The sequence below is a fragment of the Curcuma longa genome, chromosome 1 (genome assembly GCF_044706935.1).
Source record: "Curcuma longa cultivar G26 ecotype Majalengka, Jawa Barat chromosome 1, ITB_CL_G26_1.1, whole genome shotgun sequence".
In the NCBI taxonomy this organism is placed as follows: domain Eukaryota; kingdom Viridiplantae; phylum Streptophyta; class Magnoliopsida; order Zingiberales; family Zingiberaceae; genus Curcuma; species Curcuma longa.
Window position 1 is genome coordinate 10,943,810 of NC_133861.1, and position 19,062 is coordinate 10,962,871.

Consider the following 19,062-nt stretch of genomic DNA (forward strand, 5'->3'; position numbering starts at 1 on the left):
ATTAAAAATTGAATAAAATGTTGATTTTTTAACGGTTATTTTTTAATAGCTAGTTTAAAATTTTATTTATAAATATCTATCAATGTACACATATTTTCATTTCAACTCACTATACTCTTTAATTCTACTCTCTAAATATTCTCCTCATTTATTTTTTAAGTTCATACCATCTTATTTTCTATCCGAAATGGATAAAAATAATAGATTTTTTTATAAATTTCTTGAATTCTACAAATAATTCACAAAATATTTATTTATTGTGATATTTCTTATAAATATTTATTTTATTTAATAAATATATTTAAAAATTTTTAATATTATTTTTTAAAAACAGTAAAATTATTATTTTAAAAGTAAGATTAATAATAATAATAATTTTAATAAGGTGGAAGGTGTTATAATCGATGTGTTTAAATGGAATATCCATTCCTTGGAAATAAAATAGAAAAATAATTAGAATTTGCATATTTGTATTTTTACTATTGAAAATTGTTATAATTAATATTAGAACGAACTATAAGGCTTGCGTGCCGTAGAACGGTAGTGGGTGACGACGATGGCGTCGACGGAGTCGCCGCCCTCTCCTCCTCGGCCTCGAAGCGGTGAGATCCGTCGCGACGATGTCTTTGGACGCTGCGTGCTGTTCTCCCCAGCCCGCGCGCGCCGCCCCTTCGATTTCAAATCCCGATCTCCTGTCTCCTCCTCCAACCCTAACTCTAAGCCCTTCTGCGCCTTCTGCTCCGGCCACGAGAGCGAGTGTGCGCCGGAAATATTTCGCCTTCCGTCTGGATCTTTAGATGACTGGAAGATCCGGGTCATCGAGAACCTCTACCCCGCTCTCAGCCGCGATGCCGAGCACTCACCGAGCATCGCCGATGGCCCAGATGCCGTCATGCCGGGAAAATACTCACTGACCGGATTCGGGTTCCATGATGTGGTCATAGAGACTCCCGATCACTCCGTCCACCTTCCTGATCTCTCCTCTGAGGAGATCGGTCAGGTGCTGCTTGCCCACAAGCAGCGGATCTTGCAGCTGGCGTGCCTTGAATCGATTAAGTACGTTCAGGTAGATAGCTGGAAGCGGCTGGAAATTGACCAATTTTGCCTGTTTATGTGGCGGACAAAAGAAATATTCTCAAATAAAATGTTTTCTTCGTAGACATTTATAGCCAGAGAATTTAGTGAATTCAAATCCGATTAGCTAATCATGAATATCTGGTAAGGTTTTGTGCTTTTTCCCTAATAAAAGTATAAGATAACATATATGTTTCTCAGCGTCCATATCTTGAAAATTGGACTATTTATAGATAGTCAACTCACCTCAAATTTGGTAGTTTAATGGCATTGCTTTTGTATTTTCAGTCTCTTCGTCTTCTTGTTGTTATCGTCTGAACTGATAATTTTTTTATGGAATCATGGGGAAAAAAGGTGTTCAAGAACTATGGTGCTTCAGCAGGAGCATCAATGGCCCATTCTCACAGTCAGATCGTGGGCCTGCCACTTGTTCCTCCTTTGGTTTCTACCCGCCTTGATAGCATGAAGAAGTTCTATGATATGACTGGGAAATGCAGTCTATGTGAAGTTCTTTCCGACGATCTATTGGTTGCTGAAACAATCCATTATTTTGCTATTGTTCCCTTTGCAGCTTCATATGCTTTTGAGGTGTGGATAGTGCCTCGAGGTCACACTGTTCATTTCCATGAAATTGATTATGAAAAAGTAAGAATTTGTTTTCTATATTCTTTGTCCATATGTTGTTTTTGTTTATCAACATCTAAATTGCTTAGTGAGATATGTAGGAATAGATTATCATATCAAGAGGATAGAGATTTAATGGATAGGATATCTAGGGATCGTAGTAGGCCTCTGCTTTTCTCATAAAGATCACATATGTAATTCATATGAAACATCTTTATCCTTGGCTTTGATTAAAATTTTCCTCTTTTGATTTTGGCATGCTGGCTTGCTGTGATGAGTCATTAACTTCGATTAAATTCATCTTGACCCATGAGTTGTTATTTACATGGTGTTTGAGGTTCATGTGTTGAATTATGAAAACATCCTTCCACAATTGCTACATGATAGCTTTATATTCATAGGGGATCTGTCCTTCGTGTATTGTGCTCTTAGTTGCCATTAGCTGATCTTAATTCTTCAAGGATTATGCTGCATGGGCTTTATGTAAATTCCACCCTTAATTGCGTTGGAACAAGCTTGGAGAGGCTTGTAGTAGGTTCCTGACAAGCTTCCATAAAGGTTAAGAAGTTGAAAGGCTTTACAGAAATGGTAGAGAAAAATGAAAGTTAGTACCCACTTCAATGTATTCATATAGAAAATATTTGAATTTGTGTCATCTTTGCTTATTGTAAAGGACCTAGCAGTAAAACAGGTCTTACCACAGTGCATTGTATCTTCTATACGTGTAACAATAGTAACATATCAGTGATTCTGGTGAGAAACTATTAAGTTTGACATACTTTTTGGGAGCATTTGATCCGGACAAGGCATGGAAGCAAGGTTGAGATGCATTTTTCCTACTGAAATGTATATTTTTAATTATGGTGGGAACATACTAACTTCTACATCAGGCAATGCGAGAATGTTTGTGACAGTCGCTAGTAGTAGGCCATGATACAGCTAGGGAGGATAGGACTGGTCATCTAGACAATACAGGGAAGCTTATCCTAACCTGCTGTACCCACAAGCATCTATCTCTATGAACATTTACTTATGGTCTGGAAACTATTCAGAGAAAGTGGATCTGGTAATTAGATACCTAACATCTGCAAGTAAGTATAGCAATAATTTCTTTGTGAGATTGTTGCTAGATCATATGGTATTCCTTTTGATAGTCCATTAGCGAGTGTGCAAATGTATTTCACATCATTTTGATCATTTTAGCAGCCAATTGTTTTCTGTAGAAATGTAATTGTATATTATAAATTACAAAGACTTGAAGTTTACTGTTGCCTCTGAAATTTACATCTTATTGATTTTTCAGTTAAGACTAGATCTATTGTATCAAGAAAGTGGACACTATGGCTTCACAACGATTAATTATGCCGCCACTTGCACAGTTTAAAAAACATCAGACCCAAACAAGTATTCTCTGTATTTTTAGTGCATTCTAATGATCTCTTTTATGTTTTTGATTGTGATTATTTTTATGCAATTGTGATTATTAAGAAATCTTTCTTTCTTGAGCCCTAGCCCAGTATTGGAAACTTGGAACTCAGCTTTTACCATGGGTTGCTACACATTATTTTTAGCTGTGTTTTTCTCCTGCTAAGTTAATGAAATATGGATGGACATCAGCCTAGCTGCCATCTCAAATCCATGCTTGTAGGCTTGACAATGAATGTAGATATACACATCTCAAATCCATGATTTGAGTTTACATTGTTGTGACAATTTGCTCTTCTGGCAGGCAGTGGATCTTGGAGGGTTGTTGAAAGTTGTGCTGGAGAAGTTGTCCAAGCAGTTGAATGACCCCCCATACAACTTCATGATTCAAGCAGCGCCGCCCAATTTACCATCCTCTAGTGCACCTTTTGTGCACTGGTTTTTGCAGATTGTACCACACTTGAGCGTTACAGGAGGTTTTGAAATCGGTACTGGTTGTTTTATTAATTCTGTTTTCCCAGAGGATGCTGCAAAGGTCCTGAGAGAAGTTGACAGCTCAAGATAAGTTTACTCCCTAGAGTTTTTTAAAGTTAAATTTAACACAGATGATAGAGATAAGATTCCCCAATTCCGATATGTACAACTTGGTTGGACGAACTAGGGGAAGAATGAGGGTGCACTTTGGCCTTCGAATTGTCATAATTCTACTACAATCGATGATCAACATTATTTCTATTTGTTCATAGGCATGCAACAGTTGTTGCATTGCTTGCGCTAATGTACTGACTTCAGTTTACAGCTTGACCTTGTTTGAGATTGCTTGCTGGTAGTTTTCTCAAAGCCTTCTATCTACTAAAACAAATGGATATACAAACAATTGTTCCAATGCGGATTCTTTAATTTTGAGACTTAAAACTGTCACCGTAGATAGAATTATGTCGCCCTTGTTTTTGAATACGGTAGAGATATAGTTCTTGTTTTCTCATCTCTTCTAGGATCAAGCCTTGTGGCTTTTATCTAAACTTTTGCTCACAATTTCTTCTAGCTGTTCATTCTGTTATTTCTATATTTAATAAAGAGAGAAGATTCATATAGCTGAGTTAGAATTCACTGTTGTTTTGTTGGATTCTTAAATCTGGTCTTCTATCAGTGGTGATTACATTTCTAATTCAGTCTAGGGCACAAAATTTAGCATGAAAAGTTTTACTTTTGCTCATTACAATGGGACATTCAAGGTATGCCAACGCATGGGATAGTTTGATTTAACATGTTGGATACTGCATTTTCCAAAATTGTATGGCACAATGGAACCTTTCTATATTGCAATGCACTTATTCATTTGGTTTTTGTGAAAACAAAAAATAACCAATCATTTTTAGGCTACAGATTTGCTTCAAACTAAATCTAATGTCAAATTAGATATGTATACGAAATATTGTGATGACAAAATTAGTGCTGTGAGATATAGTTGAGTTGATTATTACTAAGTAGACGGTTGAAGTGGGTAATAATCGAATTTTGGCCAAACTGAAGTAATGTCTTTTCGCCAATTGCATCCCTTTGTAAACAGATAACTCATGATATGCTCAAAATAACAATATAACATCCACGTATATTTATTTATTTATTTATATACATTCGTAAATGGCAATCTGGTTGTAATTTGAATATTTTGGCATGTTAATTAGAATATCAAATGTTCTATGTTTATACACAATTCATTACCGTTATATTTCTTGCAATAATTAATTATCTTTTTGAATTTTTTTTTATTTATGTAAGGATGTTTTTAGGAAATTAAATGAATGTATTTATATTAAGGCCCCTGATTGGCTAAGTCTTAGCTGTGTTGTTGTTGACAAAAGATAAGGTTTGAATCTGACGCGAGACTGGATCAGAGCATGTTAAAAAATGGAATTATGCAATGCAATAAAACGAGTGGGGTCCATTGCAACAAAAAAAAAATGTGAATAACGCTCACTCGGATCACGTCCGTGTTTCGTGTCCTCCGTGTGGGATCGATAAATTAGGGAGGTGCCATATATTGAGGATCGATTACATGCATGAATCAACTGTGTCGTGTCAGTCCATGGGACGAAACGAGTGGAATCCATGCACCATGTTTAACCTGCACATGACACGAATCAGTTTACTTGCACGGGTCAAGTCAACGGCAGATGTGTCGCGTAGTAGCGCAACTCGTGATGTCGCATTCCCCTATACTGCACATGCTACGCTGACTCGTGCATTTTCCAGGACCAAATTTTGTGGGTCAAAACTTATTTTAATAAGATATAAGGGAAAATCAATAATAAAAAAAACAAAACTAGAAGAAATGTATTTTGGAAATTTAAGAAAATTTTAGGTATTTACCGATTAATAAATATTTGGAAGGTGTTATGCATAAGATATTCCCATATATATATATATATCACGGTCACGGTGAGGTTTTAAAGCTACTCGACTGCATGGGTGTCATCTCAGTGAGAGATTAAGTGTTATTAATTCATTTACTTTAGAGTCTAGATTATTTTAAAAGAAAAGAGAAAGACAGAGATGATAACAAAGAAATGAATAGGCAAACGCGGTGGCGAAGAGATAGACTTTGAAATTATTAGACAGTATTCAAAGGATGCAATCTCAAGGATCAATCTTATCCTCAATCATCCATCCTTCCCTTCTTTTCTATCACTACCAAACAAAACTACAATCACTAGACTTCCTTAAATAAAAATATAACGGTAAAAATGAAAATCAGGCCTTTTATTTTGGTTATTATCAAAACGATGTCTTTTATGCAAAAAAATACTAAAAATACAACTAAATTAGTTAAAATTAATATTGTTTTCTAGATGACCCGTTCAAAATTTGTCTCAGAGTTGGACTCACAACTTAAGTGATTCTTGCCAACACACGTCAAAGGATGCCAAAGATATCCGATAAAATTCTTTCTATACTTATAAGTCGTAGAAAAGTATTGAAAACCTAAACGAATTCTTAGAAAGAATAAAAGGAAGCTACTTCCGTATTTACTTGTCGGGATCGTGTTATTTATCAGTTATAGAACCTATTGTCAGTTATGGCAACCACGAACGATGTAGTCGTCTCTCCAGAACCTATTGTCAGTTATGGCAACCACGAACGATGTAGTCGTCTCTCCATTACGATGTTAGCTATCTAGTTGTTATAGTCCATTTACTTTAATGATCGATGAAAAATTTTTCATAGAGTTGAATGAATGGATTAATCCATTTTAAAAGTTGAATCTCTAGTACTTAAATGACAAAAATTACTAGTTTGAAAATTATGTGATTAAATTTAAAATTTAAAATTATTTTCATTTTCACTGCAAAAAAATATTTTCCACCATCCCAATTGTCATTATTTTAACCAATCATCTACTTCCCTAACAAACTCTTTAGCATAGCATAAATATTCCTCCCCAGCCCCTTCCTTGTCCAAGCAAAAGCTTTCTTTTCCCCTGCAGATCCCAGGAAAAAGGAGTCTTTGAGGAGTGCAACGATGTGCGGAGGAGCGATCATCTCCGACCTCATACCGGCGGCAGCGCCGCGGGTCACAGCGGAGTACCTGTGGCCCGGCGGGAGAAAGAAGAGAGGGAAGCACCGGAGGGTGGAGCTGGAGGATGACTTCGAGGCGGACTTCGAGGAGTTCAATGATTCGGAGGAGGATGAGTTCGATGATCACGAGGAAGACGAGGAGATCGATTTCAAGCCCTTCGGATCGAAGTCCCCTTTCTCGCTAGGTAATCAAGCACATCTGTCAAAAACTTGCAATTTTACTCCTTCAAAAAGGTTGTTTTGCTGTCTATCTTCTAGTTATAGATGATCTCTTCTTCGATAGTTTCTATGCTTCCATGGCTATCTGATTTATAAGAAGTAAGGTTTATGGAGTTTATTTTTCAATTAGAATTTAGAAACAATTATTTAACGTAAAAAAATGGAAGAATAACTAGGGATCCTTCTTGAGTTGATCGAAGTTGAATTCAATACCTAAAATATCCTCTTTTTTCCCCCTTGGCAGCAAGTCAACGTTTGCCTTATGATTTTTCTCATAGCTTATTGGGATCATGTTTTGCAGATTTCTTGGAAGGTCTGTATAAATTTTGGTGATGATCTAATTGGAAATTATTTTTAAGTTTTATGCTTTTATGCTCTTTGTCTGGGTTATGGAACTAAAAGGATGTAAGGATCTTGTAGGATCACTACTGTTCTATTACATGGAGGAAGATATAATTGTTTGCTTCATGCTAGTACGAAATCGAAGTTAATGAAATTTGTTGGAACCAACGTCGCAAGGAGATGACTGTGGTTTGTGGGGAAAAATATCTCATGTTTGCTATTCTCCACTAATCTGATAATTTATGAATGATGAGTTTTGGCATGTAGGAGAGCGATTACTTGTCTGTTTGTATTTTATAGATGTGTTTGGAATGGAAATATATGAATAATTTGATATTTTTCCAAGGCAAAACCATATTTTCTTTCTTTGGCTGTTGATTTCTTGTTTTGTTACTGCAGATGGTTTAACCACCCTAAAGTCAAGAGATTATGATGGACCAGCAACTAAGTCAGTTAAAAGGAAGAGAAAGAATCAATTCCGAGGAATACGCCAGCGACCATGGGGCAAATGGGCTGCAGAAATCAGAGATCCTAGCAAAGGTGTCCGTGTTTGGCTCGGGACATTCAACTCAGCTGAAGAGGCTGCAAGAGCTTATGATGCTGAAGCTCATCGCATCCGTGGCAAAAAAGCTAAGGTGAATTTCCCTACTGCAGTAAACTCTGGTCGCCAAAAGTGTGCATCAAAATCTACTTCTGCAAGAGCACCGGCATCTAGTATGATAGAAAAGCACAAACTGAAAGCGTCCAACTACATTAACCACCAAGAATCTTTCTATTCTACAATTGACCTCTTTGAAGAGAAGGGGCTAACTAAACCTGATTACTTGAACCCTGCTTTGATGAAACAACCTTCTGAATCATGCGAAACTCTGAAATTCCTTTCTGAGGAAGATAGCAACTCATTTGGTCATCCAGAGTGGGTATGGGATAATGAGACGAAAACCTCAGAGATCATATCTGTTCATGCTCCCTCAGCGAACAAAGGCAATGAAACTGAATTACTGGTTGATGATAACCCTCTGAAAGATTTCAATAACAATTATGGATTGGAAGTGTCCACAGAGGCAGCCTCCGAATTTAAACTCCCTGAAGACTGGGTGCCTTATGACCCATATCTGAAATTCTTGCAATTTCCTTACATTGAAGGAAGTGATGACTTGCCGATTGACTGTCTATTTGGTGGTGAATTGGCACAAGATGATTTGAATGCTGTGAACCTATGGAGCTTCGATGACCTGCCTCTGGAAGACAGTGTCTACTGAATGACCTCATCCTGGCTATTGGTGTTAAGTTTTTAAGAGAGAAGTAAGATTTCTTATAATTTTTTTTATTCCCTTTCCTGCTATATATAACATATTTGGGTGGTTAAACTGATTCTCTTTTCACTTATTCATTTCTTCAGGAACTATATTGTTAACGTCGGGTTACCGACTGCCAGAATTGTTCGTGTGTTGTCAAAGTTTCTGTATGCAAAATAATATTCAGGAGTAGCAATTTATTGCTGCCTTCCAAACTGTCCTTCATATAAGTTCTTGTTTGAGAAATGTTTTTCAATCAGATTGCTTTGTGCTTTTTTATTACTCATTGTTTTCTCCTCAAGGTTGGAATTAATGCAAAACCAAATAGATTGGCCTCTCATGATCATTGTTAGATGCAAAGGTAGCATGCAGGAATAAGGAGAAGAATTACTATTATATATAGAGTTTACCTGACCTAAGTAACCTTCTCTCTTGTCATCTGATATACTTAGGCAACTATAAGATGTGACGATGAAACGGAGACTTAAGTTTTTTTATTTAAAATGGCTCCATAGGAGATGCTCTGAGCCACGCCCAGCTCCACTTGCTTCAGAAAAATAGCAAGTTGCAAATACACACTACAAAAGATGTGCCATTACACTATTGTTAAATATGTCTTTTAGTTGAAGTTACTTCCAACGGGGACCAAGTCATCAAAGACTGTAAACACATTATTATTGATCTTCTTCTTCTTCTCTTTAATCTTATGGACTTAATTAAAATCTCCTTTGGTTTTGGTTTTTTTACCATTCCACTTTTGAATGCTTCAAAAAAAAAAAAAAAAAGAAGGGAATTTGAGAGTAGTTCACGGCATCAGTCCACTATTGAGGCACGGCTCTTGCAAAGGGTAGTCTTACATCGTCTCCTTGTGGCTCTTATAGTCGACTGGAGTGTGATTGTAGCCCTGTGTTAATTTACGTGAACCCCATTTTCAACTAATTAGAGCGGTCAAATAAGACGACTAAACGAACCAGAAAAGTAAAATGAGAAACTTGAATCGTAAAGCAAAATTCTGACAGAGTCCAAAATAGAATGAGGTATGATTGATTGAATGTGGACTTGTAAAGGAGATCAAATGTAGATGAGAAAAGAGTCATCTTCCAATCAATAGCGATCAATTGTGTTAGCATTCAACCTTTGAATACGATGAAGAGTCATTCCTCACCATACACAAAAGATTCGCTTTGAATCGGATGTTAGAATCTTAGCTTTGGAGTATAGAGACAACTTGTTCGACCAATTGCAGTTGAAGACTTTGAATACCAAAAGATTTGCACCGAGAATACTTAAACATTTATCATCTCGCATTCGATAAACACCTTTTCCTGGGCACCAATTTATCTGTATCGAGTTGCTGTTAATTTATAAAGGGTAAGGGTAAAAATGAAGATGTCTTTTTTATTTTTTATGCAAAAGATATCTCATCTCATATAAAATAATATAATTATTCTTTATTATTTTTCTCATTATTATCTTATTTATATTTTTCATGTAAATTCTTAATTAATTAGATGCGTTATAACTGGTATGATTTCATAATTACAATTATTGAGTTGTCACATGTAGCAATACAATTTCATAACTGCTACAACTACAACAATTATAGCAGCTATGAAATTATGAGTCATTATAGGTTATACCTCATAATATAGATCTCTCAACAAACTTCGATTTGATATATTGTACATCCTGTGATTCAATCCGAGATAAAAGTTATAGTATCTCAAAGCTTATATAATTATTCACAGTTGTAACAGTTATGAAATCGTAGTTGTTACAACTGTGTAGTAACTATGATTTTGTAATTGTTATAATATGTCTTCGATTCAAAATTTAGATGGAAAATATAAAAAAGAAATAATAATGAAAATAATATAATGAATGATAGTTAGGTAATTATAAAAGGGATTTTTTTGGATAAAAAAATCAACATAAAACACCGTGTTCACAATTGATAAAAAAAATATATCCTTTTTATAACACCTACATAATGATCATGCATTGTCACAATCAATAACGACGAGGGAATCAAGCATTTGCATCCTATTAGAACGCCATATAATTTGTATATAGAATGAGAAAATTTTTGCATACATATTTACAAAGACATGAAATATGATAGATTAATTTAATAGAATTTGATATAAACTTTTTTTATACATGATTATAAAAAAATAAAAACTTATTAAACAAAAATTTAATTTTTTATATACTTATTTTTTTATTTTTATCATGCAACAAAAAATAAATTAGAAAATAAGGTAAAAATAAAAAATAATCTTTATTTTACTATAATCAAAAGTATTCTAATATAATGAAAAACCGTAAAATGCTATGTTATTTAAAATTTTATTTTTATTTATTATAACGTGGAATAATTTTTACTAAAATACTATAATTAAAATTTGAATGTGGATCAACAAAAATAAATAAATGGGGAATTTTTTTATTCTACTATTTTAATTCCATCAATTATGTCATGGAGTTACAGAAATATACGCCTATTTAATATCTTTTTTCTCAAAACATAGTCCTTAGTTGTGGTTCAAATTGATATAAATAGAGTTAAGTGAGTCTTAATTTTGGAATTCAAAACAATAAAATTCAGAGGAAAATATGCTAGAGTTACTAAAAAAATAATTTATTTATGTTTTCTAAATTTGAAGAAGAGATTGTAATAATCGAACGGTTTAAATCGAAATTGAGTAAATTATTTTTTTTACCTCACCGAATTGATGGAATTTTTATATAAAAATTGAAAAATTGAATTGATAAAATATCAATTAAATCGATTAAAAATCAAAATAATTAAATTTTCGGTTAAATCGATTATTTTAAATTTTGACTGATTTAATCTATGTTTTATCAATCATGACTCTAAATTGTGACTTTAAAATCATGATTTCGTGATTCTACCTCTCTCCGATAACTTCATTCTAAAAAAAATAGATTATTTTAGTTATTGATCGAATTAATCGATTAAATATATTTAATTTAAAAAAATCGATCCAATTTTTTTTTAAATTTATTTAATTTTAATTTAATTGGTTCGGCTGATTCAATTATTAATCAATTGTTCACCTACTTATATCAATTTTGATAAAATTACTTGCATGATGGTAATTTTAATTAAAAAAATGTATAAGAATATTAGATAATTTTAATCAAATTAAAATACTCTTATTTGAATTAAAATGTTTTAATTAATATTAAAATAATTTTAATAAATAGTGAAGTAATTTTGATTAAAATTATTTAACTAAAATTGTTGTAATAATATTGAAATAAGAGTATTTTAAAAATAAATAAAGATCTATTGCTTTTTTAACATATTTTTTTTATAAAAATAATATAAAGGTGTCGTTTTAATTTTAAATATTTAAAAAATGAAAAAAAATCAATTCAAAAGTTTTAATCGTTAATTTAGAAATATTAAATTAATTATATTTAATGACTTAAATATTTATTTCTTTGATTATAAAATATACTGTTTTTGACTGCAAAAGTATTGCTTAAGACTTAAATTGACACTCCGATTCAAAATTTGAAACCTGAAGCCAGATCTGATCAATAATATATATTATTCGAGTGGCCTCCGTCCAAAAAGGGTGAGAGAGGGCAGCACTTTTTCGCCTCCCTTTCTTGTCCATGGTTCTCCCCGAACCCTAACCCTAGCGATCCACTCCACCCCTACCGTCTCCCTCTTCTTCGTCTCCTCTCGTTACATCGAGTAGGATTCCACGGAGGGCGGGGGATGGAGAATCACAAGAAGACGCCCGTTCGGGTGCGCTTCCGCGTGAGAGCCAAAAAGCATGGCATTGAAGCCGGCGGCTCCGGCTCTTCCGACGCCCGGAAGCGCCGGAGGCAGTTGGACTGCACCAACTCCGTCCGGAAGCTGCTGTGCCGCGAGATCGGCGGCCACCCCCGCATGGCCCGCTGCTCCTCCTCCGATGCCGCCGAGAAGTTCCGCAACTTCCAGCTCCAGGCTAGTCCAGCCTTCCTCATTTCCATTTGTGGCTTTGGGTTCGATTTTTTTGTTTTATTGCTCTGACATTGTTGACTAAATGTTTAATCTTGAGCCTTGGAGTCCGGTGATCCGTAATAGTTTCTTGCCTCATGAGGGTTATTATTTTTTCTTTTATACTCCACCTTAACATCGAGGGCGAAATCTGTCGATGGGATATTGAGATTCAACTTATAGATTGATAAACTTCAATGTGACTGTTAATGCCTAATGGTTGCATTTAGATAAGATGCGTAGGCCTTTCTGGATATTATTTTTCTGTGAAGAATTTTGGTTAGCCTGCAAAATATATTCTCTAGTGATCACATGACCCTGATCTTTTTTCTGTGAACATCGAGTAATAGGGTTATTTATAAATATTTTTCTTGCATATAAAGCTTGTCACTTAGGTTTGTCTTTTCGATCTTTGTAAAAATTTCTGGTACTAGCAGGGTGAAAACATGGCCTAGGTTTTTCTCTCTTTGTAGGGTGGTAAGAGAAATATTTTCTTGGATGTTAGTCCCAACACAGGAGAGTGATACTGGTTTGGCTTTAATGAAATTTTTGCAAGTAATCACTAGATAAAACAATGTGGACAAATAAGCGATACATTAATTACCCATGATGATGCTTATATTGTTGACTCTAGCAGTTTTTTCCTGCTTTGCTTTAAGCATTCAGTTTATTCAGAAGTTGCTTATCGTGTTGGGAAGTAGCATTGTTAGTGAACCATAATAATTGTGCAAATGTGGTGAGGGACCTTATAACAGCAGAAGATTTTCAGTGGATGGTGAAAGATGCATAATGAAGGGTGAGACCGCTACAACTTATAACAACACATATTACTTGGATGATTAAGGATTGTGTTGGTCTTGAACAAAGAGTGTCTGTTTTAATGGTTGATATTGTGATGTTTGATTAGATTCACATTGTGGAAAGAGGAAATAATGTATTTTAGTTTAGATGGCTTTGAGAATTTTCAGTCACAATGTTTGAGTCAGTTTCACAGATTTCTAGGTTATTGGGTCAGGTAGCTTTGTTTTACCATCTTAGTGTGTCTTTGGTTTCAGCCAATTTTTTAATTGGACACAATCCGTGATAGTAAAATAATGAAAGTTACAAATGTTGATTTTGTATAAGATTCAATTAAAATTGCTTTTTGTCAATAATATTGGTGAATAGACTTGTATTCAAGGAGCTGAAGAATTTGCCTCACTGTCATTTGTTTTCTCTGGGTGTCCTTTCCAATGAATAAGGAAACATTGTCTTTACGATATACCCTTGATGTGAGAATTTGTGAATGTGTGGGTTTGAGTGTTGGATCAACTCCGAAGGAGTATTTTCTGAGAAAAACAATATATAAAGATGGAAGTGTTAATGTCTCCCATGAGATAACAAATCCCTCTATATGAAAATTGCATTGTTGTTTAATGAAGAGAAAATGATCATTAGAATGATTATTATCATTTTTTCACTGTATGAGATTAATAAATGGAGTAAATGCAAAGTGTCTTGGAGGAGTATATAAGGACATAATCTTATATGTTGTATTCATTTAGTCCATGAGATACATCAACATGTATTTAGCAATATTCTATAGTTAATGTAATTTTTTTTGCTTAAATCAACATGTGTCTCATGTATAAATTTGTCTTAACTGTGTTTCTCGAAAGAAATAGACAAACTGCCAAATTAATAGTTGGATGAGCTTGATATCTATCATTTACTATAAATAGTCACATACCATTTGTCAAATTTGAGTTACACATACCATTTGTCAAATTGAGTTACATTTCATGATCGTTTTGGTGAACTTTGGTTGAGGAAATTTTGTAAAATTTTTCTGTTTCTTAGAAAATAAAATTTGAAAGTTGAAAAGAGAAATAAAATGCATATATTAAAAATTGTTTTTTCTTACACATTTATTTAAATTTATTAGAGATGAATGATCTGATGAATTATTTATTTTTTGTTTCTAATTTGAAATGAATTTTTCTTATTTTCTAAAAATTGCAAACTGATAATTAAAAAATATTTCATGAACCAAACAAGTCTTTAGAATCATGAAGTTTTAAATATAACTAAAACAAAATATATGAAGTGTCAAGACAACAGTTAAGGACTTAAGATGGATGGATATGAATTTTTTATAGATATTTCACCAAGAAAGATATTGATGAGTATATTGTTAATAGGATATAGTGTGGGTGGTGGAAATAGAAAAAAAGGCTTTTAGAGCTTTGTGTGACCCTTAAGGTAAAAGAAAGTTCTTTTAATATTATCATATGGCTAGTCATAGTTATGAATCATAGTGTTGGACAATAGTAAATAATACATATAAAAATTAATATTGCAGGTATAAGAATGCTTTGATCAATGTGTGAGATTATCAGAAAAAATAAAATAAAAAAGGTCACTGACCGAGTGCTATTAGGTGTAGTTGCAATTGGTGATGGAATAATAAGTTGAGTTGATATGGACATGTGCAACCACATCAAATATTTCTAAACTTAGATAGGTTGGACTGATTAAAGTTGAAAGTGGAAGGAGAAAAGGTAGATTGTAAAAACTCTAGCTTTGCAATAAAAAAGGATTTAGTTAATTTGGATGCTATCATTTATTAATGACATAGTCTTGCAGACTTAAATGGAGAGATAAAATTTGCCATGCTGATTATGTGATGATAATTATGTCAACTTGTTATATAATATTATATTATTTTAGCAGATTTTTTTATTTTGGTACTGAAATCAGTTTTTTGCGGTGCAGGAGGAGTTTGATACTTATGATAACAATGTTAACTGGTTTGTAAAATTGCAATTTCTTAAAAAGAGATCAAAAATTATTGAGATTGTTTCAGCAAAAGATATTATATTTGCCCTTGCACAATCTGGACTGTGTGCTGCTTTTAGCCGAAGTAAGCCTTGATTTGCACAAGGATCTTACTTTCGTTTCTTCTTCATGATAATGATAATGACTTTGTTTCCTTTGTCAGCAACTAACAAAAGGATTTGCTGCTTGAATATAAGCCCAGATGAAGTGATTAGGAGCCTTTTTTATAACAAGAACAATGACTCCCTTATTACAGTCTCAGTATATGCATCAGATAATTTCAGTTCGTTGAAGTGCAGGACAACTCCAATTGGGTAGGGGTCATGATTCATTCAATCAGTTTGCTTTGAGAACGTGTTTGCTGTGAATCTTTCCTCCACTATAAAATAGTAATAGTCTTTATTCTTGAGTCAGTTAAAAAAATATATATATATATATATATATATATATATATTCCTTTATGAATTGATATCAATGTACTTTAGTACTTGTATTATATCGTTAAAAGGTTATTGCATTGTTTCTTATATTCTCCATGTAGAAAACTACGCTAAGCATGGTAGCAATCTTTTTATTTTACTTTTGTAATTTTCAAGCAAATCCTTCGTGATCTACAATTTATAACTCACTGTAACATTTCATGTTCTAAACATAATTGGCAAGCATGTTAAGAGTTATTATTCAATACGTTACAGTTTGATAATTAAATAGAATTCTTTTTATTCTGTTTGAAGTAGATGATTTAGGCATGCACCTTTATTGTGCAATCACTGCCAACTGTGACAAACCTATTGATTTCCCTCTCTTTCTCTTCCTGCATGCTGTCAAGTTATGGTTTTTCTCATTTTCAAATGTTTCCTACAGAGTACTTTTTCATTCTTATTTGTTCTGCTATTGGTAGAATGCTATTTAGTGCTTAGCAGCATCTTATACTGATCATGTTTTAAAAATTGAGTGTTACAGTTGATGCTTTAACTTATTTATTGACAGATACATTAAAAGGAACCAATTAGATGCTGGATTCCCACTTTTTGAAAGTGAATCTCTTAAATGGCCAGGCTTTGTCGAATTTGATGATGTAAATGGCAAGATCCTAACTTACTCAGCACAAGATGGGTAAGCAGTGTGTTTGATGCGTGTTCTATCTGTGATACAAAATTCTAATAATTATTCTGATAACTGACACTATATTTGTAGCATCTACAAGGTTTTTGATCTCAAGAACTACTCATTTCTTTATGCAATTTCAGATAAGAATGTCCAGGAGATCAAGATCAGGTTCTATTTCCCGTTATTTTTGACTATTAGTGTTCATTTAAGGATTATGGCAATTCAGGCTTAAAATCTTATTATGTTGTAAATTGATTCAGCCCAGGAATAATGCTGTTAATATTCAATAGAGAACCTCATTGCGTTCCATTAAAGATACTCTCAATTGAGGATGGAACTGTGTTGAAATCGTTTAAACACTTGTTACACCGGAGCAAGAAGGTTGATTTTATTGAGCAATTCAATGAGAAGCTTCTCGTTAAGCAGGAAAATGAGAATCTACAGATTTTTGATGTGAGTTTCTCTATTCTGCTTTTAACCCTAGAATAGTGCTGACCTCTAACAAGCTAAAATCTTCATTCCATTGAGCAGGTGAGAAATTCAGAGATTACAGAGGTTAGCAGGACAGAGTTTATGACACCATCAGCTTTTATCTTTCTGTATGAGAATCATCTTTTCCTAACATTCCGAAATAGGACAATTGCTGTTTGGAATTTCCGTGGTCAGCTAGTCACCTCTTTTGAAGATCATTTGCTGTGGCATCCAGATTGCAACACAAATAATATTTACATAACTAGTGATCAAGATCTGATAATTTCATATTGTAAGGCTGAAGAGGGGCATGGCAATGATGGAGAAGGTATCTTCAATTTTCTTCATTAACATTGTTGCTATAGGAAATTCGATGTTAGTAAACCTGTTATGTGTTTTTTAGTCTCGACCGTTGGTTCCATCAACATGAGCAACATCCTGACTGGCAAGTGCATAGCCAAAATATCTGCTTCTGATCCTGCAGTTCAGATCAGTCCTCGCAAAAGAGGTGACACAGGTAGATCTTTGATCAGAAGCACTGTCAGAGAAGCACTTGAAGATGTGACAGCACTATTTTTTGACGAGGATAGGAATGAAATTTACACAGGCAACAAGCAAGGTTTGATACATGTATGGTCAAATTAGTTGCCTGTAAGTTCCTAGGATTGTTGCCTAGCTGTAATATATTGAACACATTCTGAGATCTTAAATTCAAATTCTTCCCTTGTGAGGTATGCTTTGACAGCGTCCTTGTATTTGTTTGCATCTTTGTGGAGCAGATGTAATCCATTGCAGAGTTTGATGATGTCTTTTGTTACCCATTCCACTCTAACATCATGATTTATTTAACTTATCATATTTTTTACAGAAGTCATATTGCAAGACCGAAAGAAGGGTAAGATGGATTTTTTATTTTTTAATTTCAGTTTTCAAACAGATTGTCAATTTGCTAGTTTCTTTAACCTTTTCTTTTTGACTGTCTTGAGATTTTCCAGGTTATTTGTTTAACAGATACGTGGGCATATAGTTTGATCAAAGTTGGTTTAGTTTTATTTGGAGTTTTTTTTACTAGTGTCATTTGCAATGTTACTTACAATTTTTTTGAAACAAAATGAGGTTGTTTATCTTACGTGATTGTGAATAGAACTTTGATATGTGTGTGCAGTGATGTATCAGCGAATCTATTGCTACCTTATTATGGAGGTTATTGTTGTAGAGAGTGATCTTGTAGAGTAAACAACTGGATAAATAGGAAGATATGCATTTGGGCCAATGCAAAATAAGCTAGGGCCAAGTTGGAACTAATAAGAATGGCTGATTCATGATTACACATGTACTCTTAAAGCTTCAGATTGCCCTTAGGGTAGGGTTGAGTTGGTAATCATGTAGGTAGGTTTACCACGTTAAGGGTCGATTCTTAATGAAGTTGAGGAATTATTCTCCCAAATGGAGATCAATTTTAATTTTTTTGATTTATTTCTTTACAGATGATTTTGGAGCAAGGGATTATTTTCCCAAATGGAGATCAATTTTAGTTTTTTGATGTACTTCTTTACAGATGATTTTGGAGCCAGTCGTGTGGAGTGCTTGAGATCAATGCATAACCTTTTGCCACATTGAGAAGCATCAGATTGTCCTGGTTTCTTCGTCCCACGGAGAGCAATTGCCTACTCAGAAGCCATTGCAGGTTCCAGTGAATGCTAATTGCATCAAAGAATCGTAATCGTGCTCTTTTTGTTTCCCTACAACAATTTGTCACATTATCGTGCTTCTTTTTTGTTTGTTTGCTTTCCACAATATTCATCAGTCTTCGTCAATGTGAAATTTAAAAGAAGGATTGGAATATGTGATCTTTATGTCACACGGCATTGCACAAACACTAATTCTAAGACTATACTATTATATATTCCAAAGCTTTTACTGCACTGAATTTAAAAATTATAATATATTTGATAAATAAAATTGCAGTATGTGTATATATTATTATCTTATATATCAATGTGTAGTTTCGCATATACTAATAGTTTTATATTCTAGAAACCATATATAGAATATCACTGTTTAGAACTAATTAATGATTTGTAAA

General features: G+C 33.7%; 3 protein-coding genes across 3 annotated transcripts; all 3 read left to right on the plus strand.

Moving 5' to 3' along the window:
* Window positions 1-522: 522 nt before the first annotated feature.
* LOC141840755 (ADP-glucose phosphorylase) lies at window positions 523-4,029 on the plus strand. The gene is made up of 3 exons (XM_074728821.1): window positions 523-1,066; window positions 1,429-1,719; window positions 3,428-4,029. Exons 1-3 carry the CDS (start codon window positions 557-559, stop codon window positions 3,686-3,688), a joined length of 1,062 nt encoding a protein of 353 aa, XP_074584922.1. The 5' UTR covers window positions 523-556; the 3' UTR covers window positions 3,689-4,029.
* A 2,530-nt stretch (window positions 4,030-6,559) lies between these two features.
* Window positions 6,560-8,842, plus strand: LOC141842191 (ethylene-responsive transcription factor 1-like). The gene is made up of 3 exons (XM_074730419.1): window positions 6,560-6,886; window positions 7,662-8,567; window positions 8,665-8,842. Exons 1-2 carry the CDS (start codon window positions 6,646-6,648, stop codon window positions 8,522-8,524), a joined length of 1,104 nt encoding a protein of 367 aa, XP_074586520.1. The 5' UTR covers window positions 6,560-6,645; the 3' UTR covers window positions 8,525-8,567; window positions 8,665-8,842.
* A 3,350-nt stretch (window positions 8,843-12,192) lies between these two features.
* LOC141832067 (uncharacterized) lies at window positions 12,193-17,781 on the plus strand. Its single transcript, XM_074719545.1, has 8 exons — window positions 12,193-12,545; window positions 15,333-15,480; window positions 15,559-15,709; window positions 16,386-16,511; window positions 16,593-16,673; window positions 16,766-16,958; window positions 17,037-17,304; window positions 17,380-17,781. Exons 1-8 carry the CDS (start codon window positions 12,315-12,317, stop codon window positions 17,619-17,621), a joined length of 1,440 nt encoding a protein of 479 aa, XP_074575646.1. The 5' UTR covers window positions 12,193-12,314; the 3' UTR covers window positions 17,622-17,781.
* Window positions 17,782-19,062: the final 1,281 nt, after the last annotated feature.